The sequence below is a fragment of the Colossoma macropomum genome, unplaced genomic scaffold (genome assembly GCF_904425465.1).
Source record: "Colossoma macropomum unplaced genomic scaffold, Colossoma_macropomum, whole genome shotgun sequence".
NCBI lineage: Eukaryota > Metazoa > Chordata > Actinopteri > Characiformes > Serrasalmidae > Colossoma > Colossoma macropomum.
Genome location: NW_023494802.1, coordinates 15935812 through 15961611, shown reverse-complemented (window position 1 = coordinate 15961611; position 25800 = coordinate 15935812). Strand labels below are relative to the sequence as shown.

The 25800-nt window shown below is 37.9% G+C and overlaps 1 protein-coding gene across 3 annotated transcripts in view; it reads right to left on the bottom strand.

Annotated features, from left to right (window-relative positions):
* Positions 1 to 7108: 7108 nt before the first annotated feature.
* The window catches only part of dnmt3bb.1 (DNA (cytosine-5-)-methyltransferase 3 beta, duplicate b.1), a 76104-nt gene continuing 57412 nt past the window's right edge, over positions 7109 to 25800 (bottom strand). For 2 of the 3 annotated variants that reach the window (XM_036590731.1, XM_036590730.1), the window contains 9 exons: positions 24213 to 24396; positions 23884 to 23968; positions 21528 to 21673; positions 18260 to 18350; positions 17224 to 17372; positions 15410 to 15495; positions 15137 to 15206; positions 13178 to 13296; positions 9975 to 10116 (listed from right to left, as the gene is read on the bottom strand). In XM_036590731.1, coding sequence (XP_036446624.1) covers positions 9975 to 10116; positions 13178 to 13296; positions 15137 to 15206; positions 15410 to 15495; positions 17224 to 17372; positions 18260 to 18350; positions 21528 to 21673; positions 23884 to 23968; positions 24213 to 24396 — 1072 coding nt within the window. Of the gene's footprint in view, positions 10117 to 13177; positions 13297 to 15136; positions 15207 to 15409; positions 15496 to 17223; positions 17373 to 18259; positions 18351 to 21527; positions 21674 to 23883; positions 23969 to 24212; positions 24397 to 25800 lie in introns of all 3 variants that reach the window. The other variant, XM_036590729.1, reaches the window with a different exon arrangement.

The window sequence follows — 25800 nt, the reverse complement described above, 5'->3', positions numbered from 1 at the left end:
CCCGGATGACAATAGGCATTCATTCATCCATTCATTCTCATTCATTCTCTCTGCATTGTTGAATGCGGGGTAGGAAAACACAAAGAAGTGTTTCCATGCATTTGAGCTACAGTGCTGTGCTTTCTTGGTAGGAACGTGGCTGCAAACTGGGTTAAAATTAAATAATTTTTCATTTCTTAATCATACACGTTTACATTATATTGTAGGGGTAACGTTACTCCACAAAGCAGGGTTTGTCAGTCAGCCAGATAGTCTAAGCTCAAGCACACAGGCAAATCTGTCCAATAAAGGGACGTTTCTTCTGGGCTCCCCTCACTTTTGGCTTCCTTTATCGAGCTTAGTGGAAAAAAATATGTTTTGAGAAATAAAGCGTAAAGCAAGTGGGGAAGGAAACAGTCGGTTATGTGTTCCTGAAGGGTCTGTTTACTTTTAGGACCTTTTACGCTTCAATATTTACTAAGTTACTGGGGACCCCTCATTTGTTTACAGGCAAACCGACTGATTTTTAGTGCTTCAGCACCTACAAGTATACTGTGCCTTGTTAAATGACGCAGAATACAGTGTGAAGATATAAATAGTCCAGTTTCTTGCAGATGTGAATCCTTTCAGCGCCGCTAAACGGCGTTATCAGCCAAAATGTCCTCCCAGTTTAGCTACTAGGAGGCGCTTCCAGACCCCGGAGGACTGACTTAGTTATTCGGCGACACACGTGTTCTCCTCACTCTGCAATGTCCGAGGAAGCCTTCAGCCCGTCTAACCACCACCACAGTAAGGCATGTCTGCTTTTACGAGTACAATTAGAAACCACGCTTCTACCCGTAGTGAATATTCGCTGCTTTCTTTAATACAAACTTTAAACCAACAAACTCAGCGACTTACCAGCTCCCGCGCAGCTCAGCAGCCCGCTAATTGTGTTGACTTCGACCGTAGCTCCGCCCGTAGCTCCGCCCCCAGCTCAGGGCCAGCAGCGCTGCGATTGGTCAATGTTCTCAGAGAAGCGGAAACCATTGACCGAATGAAAACAAACAACGCTGGATTTAATATCTCGATACGCGTCACGGTTTTCAACATAACCGGTTCTCAAGATTCATATTCATAACCAAAACATGATTTTCACGAACGTGCTAACACGTCTTTTCTCCAACTATACGTGTTGGATACATCCGCTCCGAGTGCAGGCCGGGCCAAACCTTACCACAGCGAAATTACGTCGTTTTATTAAAACAAAACTAATTTTACGTTTAAAATGTGAAATCACGAAATTTAATATTCATAGCGCATTACGTCATTTTATTAAAAGAATACTAATTTTACGTTTAAAATATTAAATCATGATACTTGCTATTCATAGTAAAATTACATCATTTTATTAAAAGAAAACTAATTTTACGTTTAAAATGTGAAATCACGAAATTTAATATTCATAGCGCAATTACGTCATTTTATTAAAAGAATACTAATTTTACGTTTAAAATATTAAATCGTGATACTTGATATTCATAGCTAAATTACGTCATTTTATTAAAAGAAAACTGATTTAACGTTCAAAATGTTAAATCACGATATTTAATATTCATAGCGAAATTACGTCATTTTATTAAAAGAAAACTAATTTTACGTTTAAAATATTAATTCACGATATTCAATATTCGTAGCGAAATTACGTCATTTTATTAAAAGAAAACTAATTTTACGTTTAAAATATTAATTCACGATATTCAATATTCGTAGCGAAATTACGTAATTTTATTAAAAGAAAACTGATTTTACGTTTAAAATATTAATTCAGGATATCCATAATAAAAGAATCAAATTAAAAACATGTACATGTATATCTATATACCCCGCCCACGTTAGGCGACAGCAGGACAAAGCGCATTAAATGTCTGACTTTTAACGCCAGCCTACGTGAGTTCGTTCAAACAGGCTATGGCGGGTTGTGGGCGGACTGGCCACGCTGTGCAGGGGGCCGATTAGACTCGTTCACGCTGACGCTCATAACAATAAAGCAGTCATTCATCTGAAATTGTCTACATATACCAGTTTAAACACCTCATAAGCCACTTCGCTGTATACAGAATGGTACTTATTGAACGTGTTTATGCTCGCACGTAAAGCAGTTTCCGCTTCTACGCAGTAGCTGATGCTTTTAAGCTCTGTGCAGATTTCGTACTTGGTTTATTCCAAGTTGACCGGGACGAAATTTCATCAGACGTCGTGTTCAGCAATAGTGCTCTATATAATAGCTCCTAGGGTTGCCAATCGTCCACGATTTCCCTGGATTGTCTAGGATTTTGGTTGCCTGTCCAGGAAAAAACTAATTCCATTTTCATATGTTACAATTTCTTATGTGTAACTTTTTTATCCAAATCAAACTATTTGTGTACAAAAAATGGGTTTGCTTAGCTTAGATTACCTAGGTGGTGATAGGAACCAGGAGTCACAATGTCTGCAACACAAAACCACCAGTGACCTTCGTACCTACGGACCTTCTGAGTTTTTATATCTCGTATTTCCAATTTTGTCGTTTTTCAGTTTTTTACATTGTCTTTACATTGTGTATAAATTTCATGATGAATAGACCAAAAGAAAGGACTAAAAATTACTTGGAAAAACGTCTGGTTCCATTGACTTACATTAAAAGTAAAGTATGTTTTTTCTGATTGGCTATTGGTATTGGGGTTCATTGAAAAAATGAAAAACTCCTTCAGTGTGAATGGGTGAGGCTCAACTGCTGTAAGCTGAACAGTATATCACCGCTATCTGAACAAAACCTTATATGTCCAAATTGGTACTTTTACAGGAGAAGGACACAACATTCTTGACTTATAATTGAAGTTAATATAACATTTTTTTTACAAGTAATTTTAAACCATTTCTGTTGGTCCATTCATCATGACGTTTTAACACAGTGCAAAAGGTGGCTTAAATTTTCTAATTGGGCAATGGTCAAAAACGACCAAAAAGGTTTTTGCAGCACAGTGGTGATATCTATACATATCTTTTAAAGGCCAGTTTTTGCTGCTTGGTTTGCCTGTAAGGACTTTACAGACTGGGGGAGCAGTGAGTGCGTTTACATGCACTTAATAATCTGATCATTATCAGATTTTGGCGGTCGATTATTCAATTAGTCATTTAAACAGTGTGCTTTGAGCACATGTATACTCTTACTCTGATTTCTTTCGGGTTTTCTTAGTCTGTGCATGTGCTAAAACAGAGAGCTGTCCCAGAAACAGCAAGCAGTGTTAAACATAGCATTCACGACAAAAAACTTTGGAGCAGAACTGAAACCAAATATATGCTTAACGAAATGAATAATTTGAATATTTTTCATGTTCTAGATGATGTATATTCATATTTTCCTTTAAAGCGACTCGATGTGGTGTGCCAATTAATTTTATGTTACATTTACATCTCATTCTGTGAGTTTATTGGCTGGTTGCAAAGCAGTAATCCAATTATTGCTCAGCTCATGCAAACCCAGAGTTTTCCCATTATCTGAATACCCAAGTGCATGTAAACTTGTTGAATGAATTACTGACAAAATCTGTTTTTCTGCAGTTATCAGATTATTAAGTGCATATAAACGGACTCAGCGTTTATATATATATTGGTGCTTTCCCTCATCTAGCACACCTGACTCAGCTCATTAGTGAACGATCAAGCTACTCAAGTGCTGGGTCAGGTGTGTTAGATCAGGAAAACACAAACATATGCAGGACAGTGGGTGCATCAGGACGAGGTTTGGGAACCAAAATAAAATCTAAAACAAATTCTCAATAAATAAATCTAAAGTAATATACAAACCAATACCATACAGGAATAAGACATAATACCAACAGTAATAGTAAAAATAATGCAAATTGTAACAAAGCACGTTTTCACAATAAATCACCTATCTTCTCTGCTGCTCTTTCCAAAGTGTTTGATGTCCCTCCACTAGCACCACGGACACCAAGGGTGACCCTACACATTGTTATGTACGTGATATTAATACACTGTTAGGTACTTCTGTTATTGCGTCCACTTGCAGTATATGGAGTCGTATTTAAAAGTTTGGGCTCCCCTGGTCAAATGGCATAAATAAGTGAACACATTCTTTACAGAAAACGCACGTCTGCACTATTACTGTTTCTTTGCTGAATTTAACATCTTAAGAAAAAAACATAAAACATAATATGTGGCCTGTGCAAAAGTTATGGCACATTTTCTATTGTATGTTTTGTCCTCCAGTGTGTTAACCCTTGTGTGGTGTTGGGGTCTGTGGGACCCATTTTCAGTGTTTATCAAAAGAAAAAATGATGCGATTTATTATTATTTCAACCTCAGATTCTTGGTCTTTGCTCTTTTTCTGTGAAGAACATGTAAAATAACCCATTTTCAGTGCCTTCACACTGTTTACCCCCTATACATTGAACCTGCGGGGAATAAAAGTGTGGAGGTGCTGTGTCCTTCACTCTGTTCTCCTCCTACATGACATGCTGTTAGTCTGTGTGTATGTGTTTATATATGTGTGTGTGTGTGTGTGTGTGTGTGTGTGTGAGGGTGGACAACATGGACAGGCTGCTGACTGGCTACAGCTGCTAAAGGAGAACCCTACGCTGGACACTTGTGATATTTTAAACATCTGGTATTTTTACATAAATTCTTATGACTGTATTGATTTAAAAAAAAAAACAATAATGCAGTGGGTCCACCGGACCACTGAGTAACAGACACATCAACACCACACAAGGGTTAAACTCAGCAAAAAATGCCAAATTTAAGTGTGTTCACTGTAGATGTGTTAACTTATTTTCACTTAGAAAAACAGCAAAACATATCACTTAACTGGGTGTGTTCACCTGCACCTGCATACAGCTGTACATCAATAAAACAGATCTGCTGCGGAAAAGTAGGTGCTGCAGTGCCTCTTCAGAGCAAATTTACTTCAGAGCTGTTACTGATGACTCCAACAGCAGGAATGATCATTGCAGTGATGGAGGGAGGAGATTTTTTGGAAGTGGTATCTTGATAGTTGTTCACACATAGTGCTCAGTTATGGCATGGATTGTAGCTAGAGCTCAGTTTGAGCAACTGAAGCTAAATATGTTTGTATGAGTGTGGTGGGTAACGACAGTGAGAGATGCATTTACCAATAGCTGCAGGACACTATGGAAAAATGGAAAGGGAACACTGTGGAGATCTAATTTGTGGAGATACATAATCTGTAACATGACATGGGTGATAAGAACCAGTATGGAGTCTCCATGGCCATTGAATGCATGTATGGGAGCTTGTATGGAGTTGTTTTGCCAGATTTCGAAGACTCTAGATAAGGTAAACTGAAGACCTGGAGAGGAAGAGCATCAATCAATCTACAGTCTGCCAGATCTTTCACAGACTTACACCAGATCTCACTTGTAAACTACTTTCATATTAACTCCACTATCTGGTGTTGACCAAAGGAGTACAGGTTCATCTTGTGAGTCCTGGTTCCTCTCAGTGGCTGCATCAGCTCTGCCTGTAGCTACAGAAAGCGGAGAGGAAAGAGGGTTTCATTCAGATGCAGAGCTTCTTTTTTGTGCTCGTACAGAGTTTGTCTCAACACTGTCACCTCTGGTTTTGCTCATTAGTGGTCTGGACCCTGATTTCTCTAAAGCTACTTTGAGACAACGTGATGTGCCTTAAAAAAGCACTACAGAGACAAAACTAGACTGGAGCTCTAATTGAGCTCAGTGTAAAAATGCTTCGTCAGTTCAACCTAAAAAAATTACTTCATGTGGTAACAAGCAATTGAACACTTTTACCCAACTCAAATACTCTGAATCAAATAATGCAAAGCAAAAACACAGCAAAAAACAATATCTCAGCAAATAAAATCACCTTAAATCTTGTCATTATATCTAACATTTCATATTTTAACATTGATGTGAGAATACGATTTTTTAAACTTAATTTTGGGATTATTTTTCAAAAAAGCAAAATTATCTGGCAGTTTCCCTAGATAAAATGACTTGAAACGTAAAAGTAAAAAAGTGAAAAAGAAGGATCTAGAAATAAGCTAAAAAGTCGTATTATGACAATCTCATTCAGTAATATTTGTTATTAATCTCATGATCACAAATATTAGAAATAGCTACTAGATTTAAGATGTTTTCATCATGTTATCATATAATTCGAGTGGGGAGTGCACATTTTTGCTTACAACAATATTTTTAATCATTTGGATATGGTTGTAAGAATGCTATAAAATTATTTTTACTTATTTCTAGACATCTTGACCTTACCTTATTTTAAGTCATTTTAAGTTATAATTGGAAATTATCTCACTATATTATTAGAAAATATAGCTTATTTTTAGCATACGCCTTAAAACAGGCAAAAATATCTGCCAATACACTCTCAGAAAAAAAGATACTAAACCGTCACTGGGGCAGTTCCCCTCTCGTCACTGGGGCGGGACCCTCAAGGGTACATCTCAGTACCTTTAGTCAGGGAACATAACTGTACCATAATCCACTGAAAGTCTCGTCTCCAGGCTTTTTATTTTATTGTTCTGTTTTAAGTTATTCGGTTATGAAAAGGTACAAATACAAACGTTTCACCTGGAAAAACCTATTTAAGGTTCACAATTGGACCCTAAAACCACTGTTGTGCCTTTGAGGGAACATTTACATTGTTTGTACCTTGATGAACGAGAAATGTACCTGCACAGAACCTTTATTTCTAGCAGTGTACAGTGTGAAATGTGTGAAATTTTTTTTTACAAGTCCTAAATTATTCTTACAACATTCTTAAAATGAGAAATATTAGAAATATCAACTAGACTTAGGATGATTTCACTTGCCAAGATACTATGTTTTTTGCAGTGTGAAGAACAGCAATATTTAACATCAATACAAACCTCAAAAACACACACACACACACACACACACACACACACACACACACACACACACACACACATCATCTAAACCGCTTATCCTTCTGGGTCACGGTGGGGTGCTGGAGCCTATCCCAGCTGTCATTGGGTGGAAGGCACCCTGGACAGGTCGCCAGTCCATCGCAGACCTCAAAAACACTTCAAATATATTTAGAGGAAACATTCAACACAGCTCAGTTCTTTTCATATCTTCTTTATTGGTGTTGTCAATGCCACTAACATCTTTTTTTTTTGTTACGTTTTTTAATGGTGTACATGTCTGCAAAGAAAACGAATACAAAAGCATACAAAAGTACAAAAGTATAAAAATAAAGTCAAGGGGTGTTTATCAAACATGTTCCCGAATGGGCTCTGTATAAAAGTACTGTTAACATACACGTGTTCAGCATTAATGTGCTCATTATGTTACCGAATAAGAAGCGGATGATCAACTTTCATGCATCATATTTAAAAGAACGACAATGTAAAATGTTAGGATTACAAAAATATTAAAACAGCACACTACAATATAAAGTCTACAAAATGTTAAAAGGTAGGCAGTGCTATTTGTACATATATCTTTTCAGCTATTAAGCAAAAGCTTTAGTAGGATGTTTTTTTTAAGTAATGAAAAAAATATATAAGTGGCTAAAACTACTATATAACACACTAAAACCAATAAAAGTCTGCTTACTGTCTTATAAAAGGTTAATATTTTCAAGCTTTGAGTCTAGACAGTAGTTGTTCTGAAGTATGTGTATGTGAATGTATGTATTGGTGCTTAAGGGTGTCTCTTATTAAGCAAGCAAGAAGCCGCAGTCTGGGTTACTCTTTAAAAGGCACCACAAGTGAACGTTTGAAAAAACAGCTGTAAACTGTAAGAGTGTGTCTAATCAAAACACCACTGGCTGATAAAAAACATAAGAATGCAACCAGCTGTGAGACGGTGTCCAACACGACTAAACGAGAAGGACACTAGGGTATCGTTTTGACCAGAATTGGTGCTTAGCTGATTTGCAAAATACAATTCCAGAACAGGCACATGTGAAGGCCCTGAAAACCAGCTGAAATGTAAACATGCTGAAGAAAACACAGTACAGTGATAACGTTTACCTGCAATTATTCACTAAAAATGATTTGTACAGGTAGAGAATTTGAACTTTGGTGTGTAGAATTTTGTGGCAATGCCGTGTAGTTGTGTATATGTGAGTGTGTATATATATATATATATATATATATATATATATATATATATATATATATAATTACTGCTGTCGGAAGAAAACCACGTATCTCCAAAAAAGTAACTTCACATATATATATGTGCCAGTTTGTGTATACTCGTATGCACAGTTTTGCACCCTGGTCAAATTATGTTTTGAAAATTACACATCCTCTACAAAGAACACTGTTCACATCAATTTAATGCGCATTTACTGTTTATTTGCTGAATTTAACATGTTGTTAAAAAAAACATAAAATGTGGCTTGTGCAAAACTTATCACACATTTTATATTTTTTCTTGTATTTTTACCAAAAAAAAAATCCAAACTCAGCAAATAAATAGAAAGCGTGCATAAAAAATTGCCAGAAAAAAAAGTCATATTTAAGCTTGTTTCCTGTAGAGGGTGTGTTAACTTATTTTAACCTGAAAATTCAACAAAACATATAATTTGACTGGAAGTGTTCAAACTTTTGCCTATGACTATCATTGTTTTGCAGTGTCAGTGACATACAGACTGTTTAAAAATGTTCCTTTATAGATTTTTCTTACTATTCTTACTATTTTAAAAGTCTAACTAAATCAGCACCTTAAGTCAACCATGTGGAATAAAATTGTACAGAGTAAAACCATTTAGCTTTCCTACAGCATGGATTCTTTAAAAAACCTCTTTGTAAAAGTATTTTTTGTGGCCTCACAGCTTAGTTTTTGCACTGACTCACTTTTTTCAAGTATTTCCTTGAGAATAAACCTACAGTACAAGGAACACAATACAAATGCTCGTCAAAGGACACAAAAAAGAGTCCCTTCTCATCACACATATAACAACATCCCATCAATGGTCCACTGAAATTAAAGACAATAAGAGAAAATGTTGTGAATGACACTGTATCTCTAAAAGCCGCCTCTCTCTGGCAGCATTGGTGTTATGATTGAAAAATAATGTAAAATGAAATCTAGAAAACTAGATTGAAAAGTCTAGAAACCACGACGTTGAAATGAAGACTCAAAGTCAATGTCATCTGATCTTTGGCATGACCGACTTCTTTTTTTTCCTACGCGTAAATCCACTAGTTTTCATGGACATCTCTGACATTTTGGCGAATAACCTGACATTTCACTTGTCTTATTTGCAACAAAAAAGGTTACGGTACTTTGAAATGTCTTTTCTATTAGAAATATTGAAGTGGTCTCTCAGCAGTGACAGTAAATCAGAAGAACTGAATGTCCATTCTGAAAAACTGACCGCAAACAGAGAAAGATGTCCTTGTAGAAATATACTAATAATATACCAGTGTATTTGATGTTCAGTGTTTGCTTACTGTGAAAGGCATTCACACTTTTGGAAAAAAAAACACTCTGGTATATACCTCATACAATGCCCTACAGTCCTCAGTGCACGACCATCATGTGAAATATAAGCTTATTTGCCAGAATGTCAGCTTCGTCCACTGAGATGAGATCTTCAAACCTGTCCAACAGACTTTTTGTCCATAAAGGTAGAAAAGGCACCATTATGAGAATTAGCTCCCTGAAAATGAAGTACTTATGTGTAGCACTTTACCAGCTTGAAGTTGCTCCATGGTCAGAATATGGCGTCTTGTCTTCCCTTCAGCAGGGCTTTTGAAAATGAAACACAAGGCTCATTGGCTCACAGCTACAGCACCACCTACTGGACAAAAGCTAACTTGGGCTGCTTTAAAGTTATCCTCTCTCTGGAAATGAAACACCGACGGAACCTCGCATGCTCCTCAGCATTTCGTGAGGCCGTTCAGTGCCCTGTTTTGTGATGTTAAAGCAGTGTGACTTTGGGCTCAGTGGATGGGGATTTGTTCTTTTCCCGGGCGGTTATTCGCAGGCGAAGTAGTCCTTCAGCGGGGCAAACAGGTGCCGGATCACCGGCACACTCCAGGCGCGACCCAGCAGCTTCTGCCGGGCGCCACGGCCCATGTTGGACACGTCTGTGTAATGGACAGGAAACCCGAAAATCCTGGAAGATAGAGAGAGGCGTGTCTGTTAAAATCAGCGTTTAGAATTCAGGACTCAACAACAGGGGTGTCAAACGCTACCACAGAAATGGCCATATAAAAAAATCTCAGCAAATCTGTGTTTTATTTAAATTTTTATTTAATATTTTGCCACGACCCAAGTGAGCCATTGTTTATTAAAAATATGCAAAACTGCCCCAACAAAATAGGCATTAAAAACATATTCAAAAATAATTCTAAATAAAAACCAATTGTTTAGGTATTTTTTAAAAATTGCTTATTTGCTTAAACTAGACACCAGGCGACTTTGCTTTTTTGCATAACCGCTGGCCCAGAGATTGTTGTTGCGGATCAGAATACACACTATATTGCAGTGCATGCTGGGGATTGTAGTGCATCTCAGGGTGAAACGGGCTAATAATAATAGGAAATTAAAATTAATTTGCGGGCCAAATAGGATTGTGTCACAGGCCTGACTTGGCCCACGGGCCTTGTGTTTGACAATAATACAAAAATTTAACACATTAAAAATCTAAAACAATTCTGTTTACATTTGAAATATATTGACAACATTTTTTCCTATGGACAGTTTTACTTATGAAGCAGTTCTTATCTATATAATGTGGGCAAAAGTACAGCCAGTATTCAGGCTTCTAGATGGCTGCTGCTACTGTTTTTAGGTGTCTGAGGTACTTTTATGCATTTTTATTTAAGTGTTATACAGTTTCAGAAACCATGTAATCAAGTCTGTTTGAAATTATTTAACAGTTCAAGATTTGAGGCCACTGTGTGAAGCTTTACACATTTAGTTTGTGAGATGCTAACTGGTAATGAATAAGCTTACTTGCTAGCTAATACATTACTACTAAAGCAAACATTGCATTTTTAAATTTATTTTGTCCAATTGACTTCTTTCAGCGGAAAACTGGCTACTTTTAAGGGGGAAATTGTATAAATTTAAATATTACATGAATACTTGAAATATTTAAAATCTAAATGTCACCAGGTGCTCAGTCTTTAAAACCTGTCTATTTGCTTGAACTAGAAATCTGGCATCTCTTCTTTGCTGCGAGTTCATTAATACTTGGGCTCAGTTTCTGAGCTGCTGAGCTGATGTTTATGTTGGCTGAACTGCAGCTGAAATGCAGCTGGTGTATTTGGTGATATGACTGGTGTGGAATTGTGTAGAATTGAGGTGTAAACGCTGTCCCATAGATGGTTGTTGGGGTAGGAGAGTCAGAGTGCATATTACGCTGCAGTGCATGCTGGGTACTGTAGTGCAGCGCATTGTGAAACAGGCTAGTATTAATAGAAAATTAGAATACGTTTGTGGGCCGGATGTGTCATGGGCCTGACTTGGCCCGCGAGCCTTGGGTTTGACACAGGGGCTCTACAATAATACAAAAATTTAACACATTAAAAACCAAGCAATTCTGTTTACATTTGAAATATATTGGCAACATTTTCCTGTGGACAGTTTTTACTTATGAAGCAGTTCTTATCTATAAATTGTGGGCAAAAGTACAGGCAGTAATCAGGATATACAGTTTCAGAATCCACATAATCAAGTCTATTGGAAATTATTTAACAACTCAACATGATTTGAGGCCACTGTGTGAAGATTTACACATTTAGTTTGTGAGATGCTAACTGGTAATGAATAAGCTTACTTGCTAGCTACATTAGCCTCAAAGCTTTAGTGCAATACTGAAGCAAATGTTGCATTTTTAAACTTATTTTGTCCAATTGACTTCTTTCAGTGGAAAACTGGCTACTTTTAAGGGGAAAATTGTATAAATTTGATTAGATGTTTTTAACATTACTTGATTTAACTAGCACTTAGCTAATTAGCTTTAAAATATACATTTGCATTTAGAAAGCTGTGCTTAGCCTAAGTTAAAGGACATACAGAAGGGCTTATAACTAAACCATGTTACGAATTAAAGAATCATCTAATGAGGATGTGTAGAAGCACTGAAGCAGGTCTTGTGTGACTACACATGTACAGAAGAACAGTTTGGGCAGGTGTTTGTTGAGTTTGCTCTGGATTGGTGTATAAAAGCTGAAAGAAAAGATCTCTAACTGGTTACTGACAGAGAGAAAGAGAGAAGACACAGCCTTCGTGACTCACTCTTTGCAGGAACCTCTCTGTTTATGTATCGAAGCACATCTGAGGATTTCATGGGAAGTTAACTTATCTTGAGCAACTGTTACTGCTTGCCTGGAACTGACCATTAAAAAATGACCCCCCAATTTGTCATTCACGAATGAGTCAGCTCTTTTAGGTGAATGTTGGGAGCTCATCTCGAGTTTGTCTTTGGTTTTTTGGCAGTTTTCATGTACTTATTAGCCATATTTCAAAGTGTGCCTCATGAGTTCTTCTGATTTTTTTGTCTGCATCTTGGCCAGTGGTCTATCTTATGGCTCCTGCCTCTCAGAATTCGACCAGTCAAACTAATTACCATCAGTCTTATTTGATTTGATTAATTTTGGGAGCAAAAAACTGACAATGCTACTGAATTAAGGGCTGTTTGGGAGCCAAAAGAGTCCGTTCTTATTGGTGAGCTCAGCCAATTGATCTGACTCATCAAAAAAAAAGCTGGAATGCCCATCACTACCAGTCACATCTGCAGAGGTAGGCAGTAACGTCACTTTCCATCCTAAAATACTGCCAGAAAATGTGGCTTTTCATTTATAATTAGCATCTCTTAACGTTTCCCATTTCCAACTATTCAGTGTAGGCTTGGTAAACAACATGTACACACTCACATGGTTCTAATAAAAACTAATTTTATTTTGTTCTACTGTTTTTCATTTTTTTTTTTCATTGGTTCATATTTAGCAAGTAAATGCAGCCTCTATTCTGATAAATAGTAATGAATACTAAAGAGTGATGCTCAAAGAAAAGTATGTCAATTGTAGCCCACCAAGGCACATTAGGGGCCTGCCTGAAATTACCTGAACATGGAAGGTGGTAGGTAGGCCAGTTGTATTGTTGTTTATATAAAATTAGTCCATTTATAAGTGATTTCACTCTCTTGTTCGGTCTAACATGGCGCTCACCTCTCCAGCTCGGTACACCACAGGATGTCCTCTTTGCCGTTCATGATGACGGGGAAGTGCTGGTCTTTACCCTGCTTGATGGAGTTAGAGCGGGTTGTGATGGTACGCACCTTTCCGAACTTCAGAAAAAAAAGTGAAAAAGATACTCATGAATAGTACATAATAGTAAATGTGTTATAGTTCATGATTTGGTGGATAATGCAGCGATGAGTAACAAGAACCAGTCAGTGAACACTCTGGGCCAAAGTCATAAAGCACTGATAATGTGGTATCAAAGGTCACAGGAGCTTCAATCCACAGTCAAAATGGTGCTGAGGCAGTGAAAAAAAAACAAAAAAAAAAACAGTCCAGTTCCAGTGCTTACAAAAACTGTATGATTGTGCTGACATGATTATTTTAATTCTTCATTTAAAGGCAGAGCAGCAAAACTGTATCTCTCCTTCACCTATATCTGTTTGGCTGAGCCACTTTTAAAGTTGTTGTAAAACACCCAATGTATTAATGTGCCCTGAAGCCTTCTCAAACAAGTCACCTGCCTCTACTTCTTCATCTGCAGCAGCAATGAGAGATGAAACATGTTACAGAAAACATCATCTAATGCACATTTTCTTACCAGGGAAATTCACTGTAAGACTAGTTCAGGTGTTATTTTTTGCCAGGTGGTTTTATATTTCAAATTGCTAATAGTAAATGCAAATGCCATCATATTCCAAAAGCATGGGCATTAATATGGAGTTGGCCCCTCCCTTTGCAGCTATAACAGCCTCCATGTTGATGGATAGGCTTTCCACAAGATTTTGGAGTGTGTCTGTGGGAATTTGTGCCCATTTAGTCAAAAGACATTTTATGAGATTATGGCAATGATGTTGGACCAGAAGGCATAGCTTGCAATCGACATTCCAATTCATCCCAAAGGTGTTCAGTGAGGTTGAGATCAGGGCTCTGTGCAGGCCACTAGAGTTCCTCCACGCCAAACTCGTCAAACCATGTCTTTATGGACCTCACTTTGTGCACAGGGGCTCAGTCAGGCTGGAACAGAAAATGTCCTTCCGCAAACTGTTGCCACAAAATATAATTATCTAAAACCCCTAGACCGTTATCCCTCCTTCACCTCCATACTCTACTGTTGACACTATGCATTCTGGTAGGTAGCTTTCTCCTGGCATTCCCGAAAACCCAGATTCGTCCATTGGACTGCCAGACGGTAAAGTGTGATTCATCACTCCACAGAACTCCAAAGAACATGCTCCAGAGTGCAGTGGTGGCATGCTTTACACCACTCCAGCTGACGCTTGGCACTGCACAATGTGATCTTAGGCTTGTGTGCAGCTGCTCAGCCATGGAAACCCATTTCATGAAGCTCTGGTCGCACAGTTCTTGTGCTGATATTGATTCCAGTTTGTAGTGACTGTTGGAACAGAAGATAAAGGATTCGTTCGTGCTACGCACTTCAGTACTTAGTGGATCCGCTCTGTGAGTCTGCGTGGTCTACCAATTCATGGCTGAGCTGTTGTTGCTCCTAGACGCTTCCAGTCACTATAACAGTTGACCAGGGCAGAAATCTCCTGAAACACCTTGTAGCAAAGGGGGCATCCTATGACAGTGCTGCTCCGAAATGCTCCTAGAGCTGTTGTTGTTCTTAGACGCTTCAGTTGACCAGAGCAGATGTAGCAAGGCAGAAAAACCACTAACTTGTGGCGAAGGTAGCATCCTATGACAGTACTGAGCTCTTCAGTATGACCCATTCTACTGCAAGTGTTTGTCTATGGAGATTGCATGGTTATGTTCTTGATTTTATACACCTGTTAGGAGTGGCTCAAACACCTACGTCCACATACTTTTGGCCACACAAACAATAAAAAGCCTGTAATTCTCGTTTATGGTGTGTTTCCGAAGCTGGCCCTCTGTGTGTAGGCCGCTTTAACATATCTATAGTAAGAATGCTGAAAGAAATGTTACCTTGGCAACGCGGCCGTGCTCCAAACAGTCCTGTAGCTCCAGCTTATCCATCCCGGAGGCACAGAGAGGCCTGCAACACAGGATCATTGTCTTACATGTAGCTTCGCAGTAGTGTGCCATGTAGGTGCTTTAAAGAAAAAGGCGAATCCAGGCTAATCTACAGAAGCTTCCAGCAACCAGTTCATTTCAGTAATTCTTAAATTAGCCTGAAACCTAAGGGTGAAATGAGACTGGGGTAACACTGAATAGATGGAATGTCTAAACATACAATACCTATTCATTCCTGGCAGGTTGCCCCAGAAATATCTTGCTCTGTGAGCAGCTGACACTTCAATGGCATCTATCATCACTGGATTACACTGTAAAACATACACAAACATGTTGATATTTTAAAGGTAAGTGCAATAATGAAACCACAGAATCTTTGTAAGCACAACTGCTAAACATGGTTCTCAAATGCCAGTTCCAGGAGGCTAGTAGGGCTGCAATTATTGAATATTTTAAAATTTTTATATTAATTGAAAATTATCTTGAATATTCAAACATTTAAAAAAAACAAAAAAAGCCCAAGATGTGTGTTTTACTTTAACGATCAAATATATATTTTTGTACAATTATTTATTGTTAGTATTACAGTTTATAAAAGCTGAAATACTACAAAGTAATGGAAAAACATCACGGATAAACAATTGTCACAGCAAGCAGCTTAAAATGTTAGTCTGGGGGGACCCTGCCCAATCTGGCAACCCTGAACAGGTTACCGATGTGTCCACGGTAAGTGCTTAGGAAGAGCAGAGGAAACAGCGCCCTTTAACCACACCGTCTTAAAAACTGAAATCAGCCTTTTGGTCATAACTCAACAAGCGAAATAGTGACCATGTTTTAGATTTACCCAGTTTTTTAAGCTGCTAAAAACACTTTATACGCAAGTAAAGTGCTAAACTCTGTGTTGGTCTTTTCACCTGATGCAGTTTCTTTGTGCTCCAGACAGACAGCTCGCTAACCTGCACGCTGTTGTTTATTCTCATAAATAAATGCTATAATAACTAAATAAGAGCTGCTGGCTTCCAATCCAGAGCAATAGGAAAAGCACTTGCACCAGGAGAGTTAGGAACAGAGTCCCGACAGCACTACCTCTGACTACTGCTGCGATATCACTGTGGTACTGACAAGAAAGGATCATTTGACGGACATGAAAACAGGTTAAACATAAACTGCCATTTTGTGTGATATGTACGCAGATTATCTTGCTCTCTGTAGACATGAAAATCGATGCAATGAAGTGTGTGGTCAGAGAACTTCTAATGAGGACAATTGCCACTCAGTAACGTAATCCAGGTTTGTTAGACACTAGAGGGCGCTCCCGAGCAGTCCAACATGAATGGGCTCCTATGGAGCTTTTCATAGTTTTTATATAGAATTTTTTATACAGTTTGGACTTATTTTTCACACAGAACATCATAAAACATTTCAACTCATTTAAACTCTGCTTCTATATTTTTACACGCTTTTGAACTCCAGTTATGGGACTTTCTAACAGTGACTTATGCACATTCATGATGTCACTGAACCGCTTTAATAATGAGTTGATCAGCTCACCAACCAATTAGCATGCAGTAGCAGTAATGCCAACCACCCTACTATCCTACTTTCCTAGACCTGTTTGCTGTAGAGAAATAGAGAGATTCTAGTAAGTTGCGGTTTCTTTGATTTTTTAATGGAATACATTTCTCTACTTTACAGAATTAAAGAAAGTTTCTACATTCACGGTTAGAAACGTTTAATTTTTAGTTTTTAGCCATTTAACTCCAGTCATCGCCATTCAATGAGGACTCGCTTGCTGGCACCCTCTAGTGTTTTACAGTCTTATTTTTTTATACAATGGGAGAAATAGGAAGTGGCCTGGTTCCGCTTAGACTAGTGTGGTTTCATAAAAACACATAAAACCACCACTTATTCAAATGGCTTTTCCATTTTTTAATATTTTAATAATGGAATTTATCAAATTTTGCTGAATATTCATTGCAGCCCTAGAAGCTGGTTAAAGAGGCTCACTGCTAAGCCAATAACTTGGGAGAAACACAAACCTCAAGGAAGCGGGAGATGTCTCGTTTATCATTGACGCCCATTGCAACCACGTTCTCGAACATCCAGAAGAAGGGCCGGTCTTCTCCTTCCTTTGGCTTTGCTTCGCTCAGCAGACGATAGAACTCGAAGAACAGGCGGCCAGTCCCCTCTACCAACAGGAAACAGATTTTGTCAGCTATAACTGATTAGCTGAGGCAGTCAGTAGAACCTTCTCAGCGGCAAAACAGAAGGAGTACACGGCCAGTATTGCACTGGAAGACTGCAGTTTGAGTGTCTTTAACTCATTTAAAGTCCATATCTGAAATTCTGAAGTCCATTTATGTCACTTGTCAAAGTTTATGTACCCAAAACAGTCATGATTAATTTTTACATGACCATTTCTCTTTATCTCTTTATCTTGATCTCTCAGACAGTTTTCATTACTGTGCCTTTAAGACCGATGTATGTAACCTACATCTGTTTCTGATTGGCTGCCTTGTATTTTGCCTCATTAAAATGCATTCTGCTCTGAAACACTCCTTATTACTTCAATATGAATGGGCAGATCTTTTATTTCAAGTTTTTTATTTTTGTGTGATATTTTACAAATTGTCTTACATAGGCCTACCAATTTCAACAAAACCATAAATAATCCAAATCTGGTTATGAATAAATGTCTGACAATGGTATTAATTCAAAATATACATTCTAATACTGTTAGATGTTCAGCCAAGATATAACCACAAACGTCCTCACTTTAGACCAATCAGAACAGGTTCTGTGGCTTTATTCTTAAGGGCATGAATGGGTTTAAAAAAACTTGTCATGTCTCTTACAGAAATACTCACTGACCACAGCAGGCTATGACCTGTGATTGGCTATGACTCTCTCAACCTGATAATCTGTGGCAGGCAATCTTACAGTTCTCTTGAGACATCTGAGAACACTTGAAATGGCGTAGATTTCAGCATTAAGATCCAGGTAATCCACAAACCTGTCCTCACAAGTGTAATATCAGTATCTACCACTGAAACGAAGAGAGTGGCGCGTTCTTACCGTAGAGGCCTTTCCTGGCTGGGTTAACTATTGAGAGATCATTACAGGGGCTTCCACCAATCACCAAGTCAAACGGTCCCCATTCAGCAATCTGTGGAAGACAACAGCACCACCTAGTGTTAATATGAGTACAGCACACCCTCACCATCTCCGCCCAGCACGGGAGCTCTCCAGCTCACTGTGGCAGAAAAAACCTACTGCTGATGATCCAACCTGTTAATGTAGTCAGTTAATGTAGACACATGCAAACTAGCATGGAAATTATACAGACATATGCAAAATTCTGGGTGCCCAGCGGTCAAAATCCATGTTGTGTTGATCTTTTAAGTCAAAATAACTTAATACATCCTCTACATAGAACACACCTCTGCACATTTTAATGCACAATTACTGTTTATTTGCTGATTTTAAGTACAGAACCACAAAAACAAGTGCATACAAACACATTCATGCAAAGCACATTGGACTGAGAACTGCCTGATATCAGAGTCACATCTGTCCATGTCTGTGAAAGAGAGCGTATGCAGCTGGACCCTATTCAGCCTCTTCTAATGCTTTCTTTTCCTCACCCCCACCCCACCCCAACCCCCCAGGCTCTGACCCAGCCCTCCTTCTCCTCTCTTCTGTCTCAGAGCCTTTTCATCCCCCCCTTTCTGCCCTCCCACCGCAATCCTGCCTCCAGTGTACGTTCACAATGGGGTGAATGGGTGACCGAGCGGGTGAATCAATGAATGAACGAAAGGCTGCATGGCTGAGTGAAAGGGTGAAGGAGTAAAGGGGGGATTTGGGATCGCTTTGTGCTCCGGCATTTAGACTTGAGCAAGCAGCGGGCGTATGTGTGTGTGCATGTTTGATGGTGGGTAGGAGAAAGGGGAGGCAGAAACTGAAAACCAAACAGGAGAAGAAGTAGGAGGGATTAGGAAGGACAGAATCTGCTCTTATCAGGAGCTGCTGGAACATGCACCTCACTACTAGAACTGCAAGATATGGACAAAATTATATTGCTATATATCGTTATTTTGTATACTTGTGATATACCTTGCAATATATTTAAGGGCCCATATCATGGAAAATGACTTTCCCTTGCTTTTTTGTAATAAAGGAGTATGAAGTTAAATGTAAACATTGTAAAAGTTTCAATACATACCATTCACTACACATTGGAAACTATGCTGCAAAAACTGCCTGTTTTGAATTAATTGTATCTATGAAGTTACAAGAAGCAACTAATTTGCATATATCCACCTATTCAGCCTATAGCAGTTCAGCTCCACCCATTCACACTGAAGTTATAAAACCATAATTTACATATATCAGTATTAAACACACTGCAAAAAAACAGCCTCTCTCATTAAGAGTTAAAGAGAGGTTAGAAAATGGTCATGCAAAAAAAATGAATTATGGCCATTTTAGTACATTAAACCATTTTTTTCCCTTAAGTAAAAGAAAAATGCAGGATATGGCCCCTTTAAAGGTCATAAAGTTTTTGTAGGTTTATGTACCAAAAACAGACATAATTCATTTTACATGATCATTTTTCATCTCCTCTTGCTGCCTTAGAGTGATCAGGCTGTTTTCGTTACTGTGCCTTTAATGTTGATATATGTAAATTACCTCTGATGTCATTGGTTGCCCTGTACTGCGATTGTTCAAAAACCAGTCTTGGCAAAACACTCCGTATAACTTCAGCATGAATGTGCAGGCTAATCTGCTTAAGAATAAACAAGTCGATATTGTATTTGTATTGGTTTTTGTGACATCACAAAAACAAAAAATTAAAAATAGGCTCTTTTGCAGGTTGGTTTCCGTATGTGGACTGTATGCAGTGTGAAGTGGGCATTTTGAAACTTTCTTTACGATCTTTACTACATCAACATTTTGTTTAATCTCAAAAAGAAAAATTTGTTTTTTTTAAATGATATGGGCTCTTTAAAGCACACCTCGAACCCTTAAAGAGCCCATATCCTGCATTTTCCTTGTATTTTGTTTATATTCCTTGTGTCACACGTCCCTCCGGCTATGAGACTCCCACAAACTCCATCTCCCAGAACCCTCTGGGGGATCACATGACCGATGACACATCTCAGCGCTTCAGTTATCGATCACATTCACCTGAATACTAATCCTGTACAACTGTTTCTTCCAGTCATGAGTCTGGTGAGGTTTAGTATAAAGCCCAGGCTTTTAGACTAGAAACTTTGCGAGGTATTGCTTCTTTGAGCTACTGAGCGTATTTTTTGGTTGCCCTCTTGTTACAGTTTTGGCTGCCTTGGATTTTTTGACTTTGTCTATTTGTCTCTGCCCCTTTGGACTTGGTTGCCTGGTTGTTATAATTTTTCTTTTTTGCTTTTGGATCTTTCTGGATTTGACCTCTGCCTGTTTTACGACCACAAGTTTTGCCAAAGCCCTTAACAATAAAGCCTCACGTTAGACCTTGTTTGTGTGGTTTTGTATTTGCGACCATTTTCCAACCTTTTCTTTAGTCCTAGAATTAAACAGGCTGTTTTTGTTACTGTACCTTTAAGACTAATATATGTAGATCAGGTCTGTCCTGATTGGTTGCTCTGTATTGTACTTTAGAAAGAACTGTACTTCTAAAATTCTGGGCTGCAGTACTATAACTTCAGTGTGAATGGGCGGGGCTAGACTGCAGTAGCCTGAATAGGCAGATATATGTAAATGTGATGTGACATCAGAAAAAATATGATATCAAACACTATTTATGCACCTTAGTGTCCACATTTGGACTGTATGGACTGGGAGTGAATGTCTGAACGTATGTTTTGAAACACTGTTTACTAAATACATCAAATTCTTTCAATTCAAAAAAGCGAACATGCTTTTTCTACGATATGGGACCTTTAACTAGAGGTGGTTAAAGACTGTCCTGCAAAATGTGTTGCATTTGTTGGATCATATGGATGCCTTCATTCATTCAGTCACCCACAGAAACCCCTGTAGAACAGTGACATTGGATAAAATTCATAGTACACAATAAAAAAACTGCGCAATGCAGCCTTCTGCAATATCAGTTTTGCAGATATCACAATAATGACTACCAGACAACACATTGCACAGCCCTATTCACTACAAAGCAAATAACACAGATAAGGAGTCTGTACGTGTTAAAAAGAGAGGCGCAGTGAGTGCAGTGCTTTAACAGTTAACAAGTCTGACATAAGCAATGTAGAGTTCTCATCCAGGATGACTCAGACTGGTCTCAGCTGATAGAGAACATCGCCAGAGGGATCTACACTTCTCCACTTACATTTTTCCGGGTGATGTTCCGAACATCGTGCACATATTTGATTTTTCCTTCATGTCGGACAACCCCCACAGATATGGAGTCCTCACACACTTCTGAGGCGATGTACATATCCACCTTAAAGCCCAAGTCCTTCAGCACCAAATAACCTGCAACAGTCAGCACGTTAAAAACCTAAGATTAGCTGGAAACTGAGCGCACCATGAGTTTAAAAGGGGTATTACACCGATTTCTCAAAATTTCTGCATAAGTAAAAAGTTCAGATGTAAACAGTCATTCAGAGTGGTTTGTTGTCGAGTGCTCAGTTCTCCAAAAACGTACCTAATCAGAATTGTTCACAGATGTCTGAAGTGTTTAATGCCTCTAAAAGCTCCCTCACAGAAAGTTACTGCATGAAATGGTTATGACTTCACTGCTTGACGCATGAAACACTGTTTTATAATACTTTTGGGATTAAGGTTTGACCTAAAATGTATTTTTAAAATTGGCAAAATAGTCCCGAAAAAACCCTTATTTCTTCAGATTTACCACTATTTTCCCATTAACAGTGTTACATTTAAAACTGCATGTACTGGTTGACTGTCCATTTTGGTAAAATGAAAAAAGTAAATAAAATGGTTATATTTGTGTTGTAGACATTAAGACACCTGGTTCGTATCACCACCACTGTAAAGAAATCAGAGTCAGTAAGTTTCTCTATATTGAACCATTTCACATCAAACCATATGAATGACTCTGTTTACATCTCAACGGTAGAATTATGCAGGAATTTTGAAAAATTGGTGAAATTCCACTTTAAGTAGATAAACAGATGGGTAGACAGATAGTATTGGCCAAGTGTTTTGTTGATTTTACAGGTGAAAATAAATGACACATCCTCTACAGAGACACACTTCTGCCAGGTTTAATTCACAAGTACTGTTCGTGTGTGTGTGTGTGTGTGTGTGTGTGTGTTTTGAATATATTCCTATATACTATATAAAACTGTGCACAAAAATTGCCAAACTTATTTTTACTTACAAAATCAACAAAAGGTCTTAAAATCTTTGCATATAACTGTAGATACATAGCAGGGGTGCAAGACTGCAATCAACCTAGATTTCAATTGGTATTGGGCCAGTTTTTTTTATTTTGGCAAACAGTTTGCCAACTTGTAAACTACATGAGACACTCGCGCTGTATATGAATGCTGCTACTACAACTGTGCCAAAATGATGTAGCATAATTATATATGACTCACTGTGCTAAAATAGCAAATCACCTCTTACTGTAGGACTTTATATGATTAATGTTACTGAAATAGGCAACAAATTTATCATTTAGAATTTAAAATGCTAGTTTGGTTTTGGCTAAAAGGAAGTACTGGATATGTGCTGGTTTGTTTCAGGTGTCCATTTAGCCCACATAGTTTAGCCTTGGGTTCAAAAAGCATAATAAAAATCAGTGAAAATCAGCCATCAGCCAATTTGGCTGTGAAGAAATCAGAAGAGGCCTTAAAAATTTAAGATTTGTGCATCCCCACTAACTAGATGGGTCAATGTTTTACTAATCCTGAAGTAAACTGGTCTGTTACCACAGCACCAAGAGAAAAGTGTACAAATCACTAACTTCTATTAGATGAGCTATAACATTTACAGAATTTACAAGATGCTCAAAAGAGACAAACACCACTATGTGTTTACAGATGTGTTGAAATATCTGTGCTACTTATTAATGAGATTTTTAAATATATTGCTAATGTCTGAATAAAACCTCGTATCTCCAAAATGGTAACTTTACAGGAAAAAGGAAACAACATACTTTACACTTTACTTTACATTCATCAAGAAATTTACACACAGTGTAAAGAGCAACAGGCATTTTCAAATGATGTCAAAAACTGAAAAACGACAAAAATGGAGATACGAGGGTTTCTTCCGACAGCAATGATATGCAAGTGAATATATGATCTAAATGTATGTATTGCTCACGTATTGTCAGAATAACACTATGTTTACATACGTTCAAATTAAAACCTCAACTTAAAGATGTGATGAAGCATGAAATCATTATACACAGTCACATGCAAAAATTTGGGCACCCCTGGTCAAATTATGTTTTTTTTAATAACATTTAATTTTCTAAGTAGCAAATAAGTATGCAGACTTTCTAGATAGTTACTTATTTGCTGAATTTAACTAATTAAAAAAAAAAACATAAAATGTGACCTCTGCCATGTACAGCACATTTTATGCTTTTTTGCAATCTTTTAAACTCAAATAATGAGAAATTGTGCAATGACTTTTTCAGGAAAATGCCACATTTTGAGTGTGTTCTCGGTGTTCACCTATTTTCACTTACAAACAACATACAGACTCACCTGTGGCGATGCCATCAAACAGAGAGAGAACTCTAATTGGACGTCTTTGTTCTGCTGGGACTGCTGGGTAAATTTTTGGGCTTTCCTAAAAAACGACAAAATCACAAAACGTCAACAAAAGCAGAACAAAGCTAAAGTCACAGAAGCACAACAGGGTGGATGTCCTCCCTCATAGTCCTGGTTCTGGAGTTCCGCTGTCCTGCACATTTTAGCATTAGTGGGTTCTTAATGAACTGATAGGTTGATCGTGTGTTAGAGCAGTTAAAGGTTTCTCCAAGACCTGGACTGAGAACCTGTGAACTATCCTGATCAAGCTGTGTCGGACTCACAAACTCCTGTCCGTTGTCATTGACGAAGAACTCCTGCAGTTTGAGGCTCCAGTCATGCCGTCTCTTCAGCACTCCGTACTGCTGCAGCGGCTGGCACATGTAACACAGCCACGGGTCCAGATCCCGCGCACTGTTTGATGCTCCAGCGCCCACCAGCAGGTCCAGGCAGTCCACACAGAAACACCTGAGCAGAAAGAGAGAGAAGATAATCATATTAATTGTAGTACATCAAGAGAAATGGAGAGTTTTATATTAATATGCTGCATATCTGACTTTCCATTTCTCAAATAAAGGTGGTATTAATCCTAAATGTAGCATTGATATTTCTTGTAAGCGCAAAGCCTGTATATAAAAAAGAAGAATATTAAAAGTAATAAATGATGCATTTTGGAATGAAACCCTTCAAATACATCACAGTTAATGAAGGAACACAGGCATGAAAGAGTGTATGAGAGAGTACAAGCATGAGAGAAGGGCAGAAAAGAGAAAGAAAAAGAAAACAAAAAGTAGTAGATGTTGGCCTTTGCGATGCTGATACTGCAGTAGGTTGAAAGTTGCAGATAAGCCCCAAAACCAATCATGTGTGCTTTGAGCATCCTGACCAATCACAGCTCAACATGAATGTTTCTGTGAGTCTTTTAATGAATGAAGGTATTAATTTACTGCAGCAAAATAAAATTATTTTGGTCAAATCATTACTGATTTACCTACGTATTTACACATCACTGTTGTTGGTAGAAAACCTCATATCTCCAAAATAGTAACTTTACAGGAGAAGGAAAAAACCTACTTTACTTTTCATGTAAGTCAATGGAACCAGACGTTTTTCCAAGTCATTCCAAGCTGTTTCTTTTGGTCCATTAATCAAGACATTTTCATATAATGTAAAGGACAACAGGCATTTTCAAATTATGTCAAAAACTGAAAAATGACAAAAATATACTGTATGAAAAAAGATGTTGAATATATTAAAATTAATAATTACTTTATTTTTGTTTTACACACCTTTGTGATTATATTGCATTTATTAAAGTCACACAGTAACGGTGCATCTCCTCTGTCCCCTTTACATTGCTTAGTGGAAGGGACTGACCACTGAACTTGGTGCAGTGAAGTTGCCTTTTTTGTCAATCTACCCAATATGCAACTTTACTTTCGTCCCATCATCAGTTTTAAAGTTTTAACCCCCCCAAAATTTTATTACACATTTCTATAACCTAAAACAGCTCAGCCAGTTTACACTGAAGCCCCTGTAGTTACTGAATAATAAGCCTTAGTATGTAATAAGCCTGGAATTTTAATAAACACTATGTTTTTAGTTCAGCTGCAGCTTTGTCTCCCTCACTGTTCTCCAACTTGGCTACAAAAGGGACTTTGATGGTCCCTTTATTAAAAAACGTTATTAATGCTGCAGCAGTGGGAATCAAAGCTCCAAGCAACTAATGAAGTGATTTGAACTGTGACTGCTTTCTGTAATTTGAATGGTATGAAGTTAAAACATGTTCTGACATCTCTTGTAACATTATAAGTGGATAGCAGACAAACATTTCAATTAGTGCCCTGTATCGTTAAATGATAGAGTCATTAT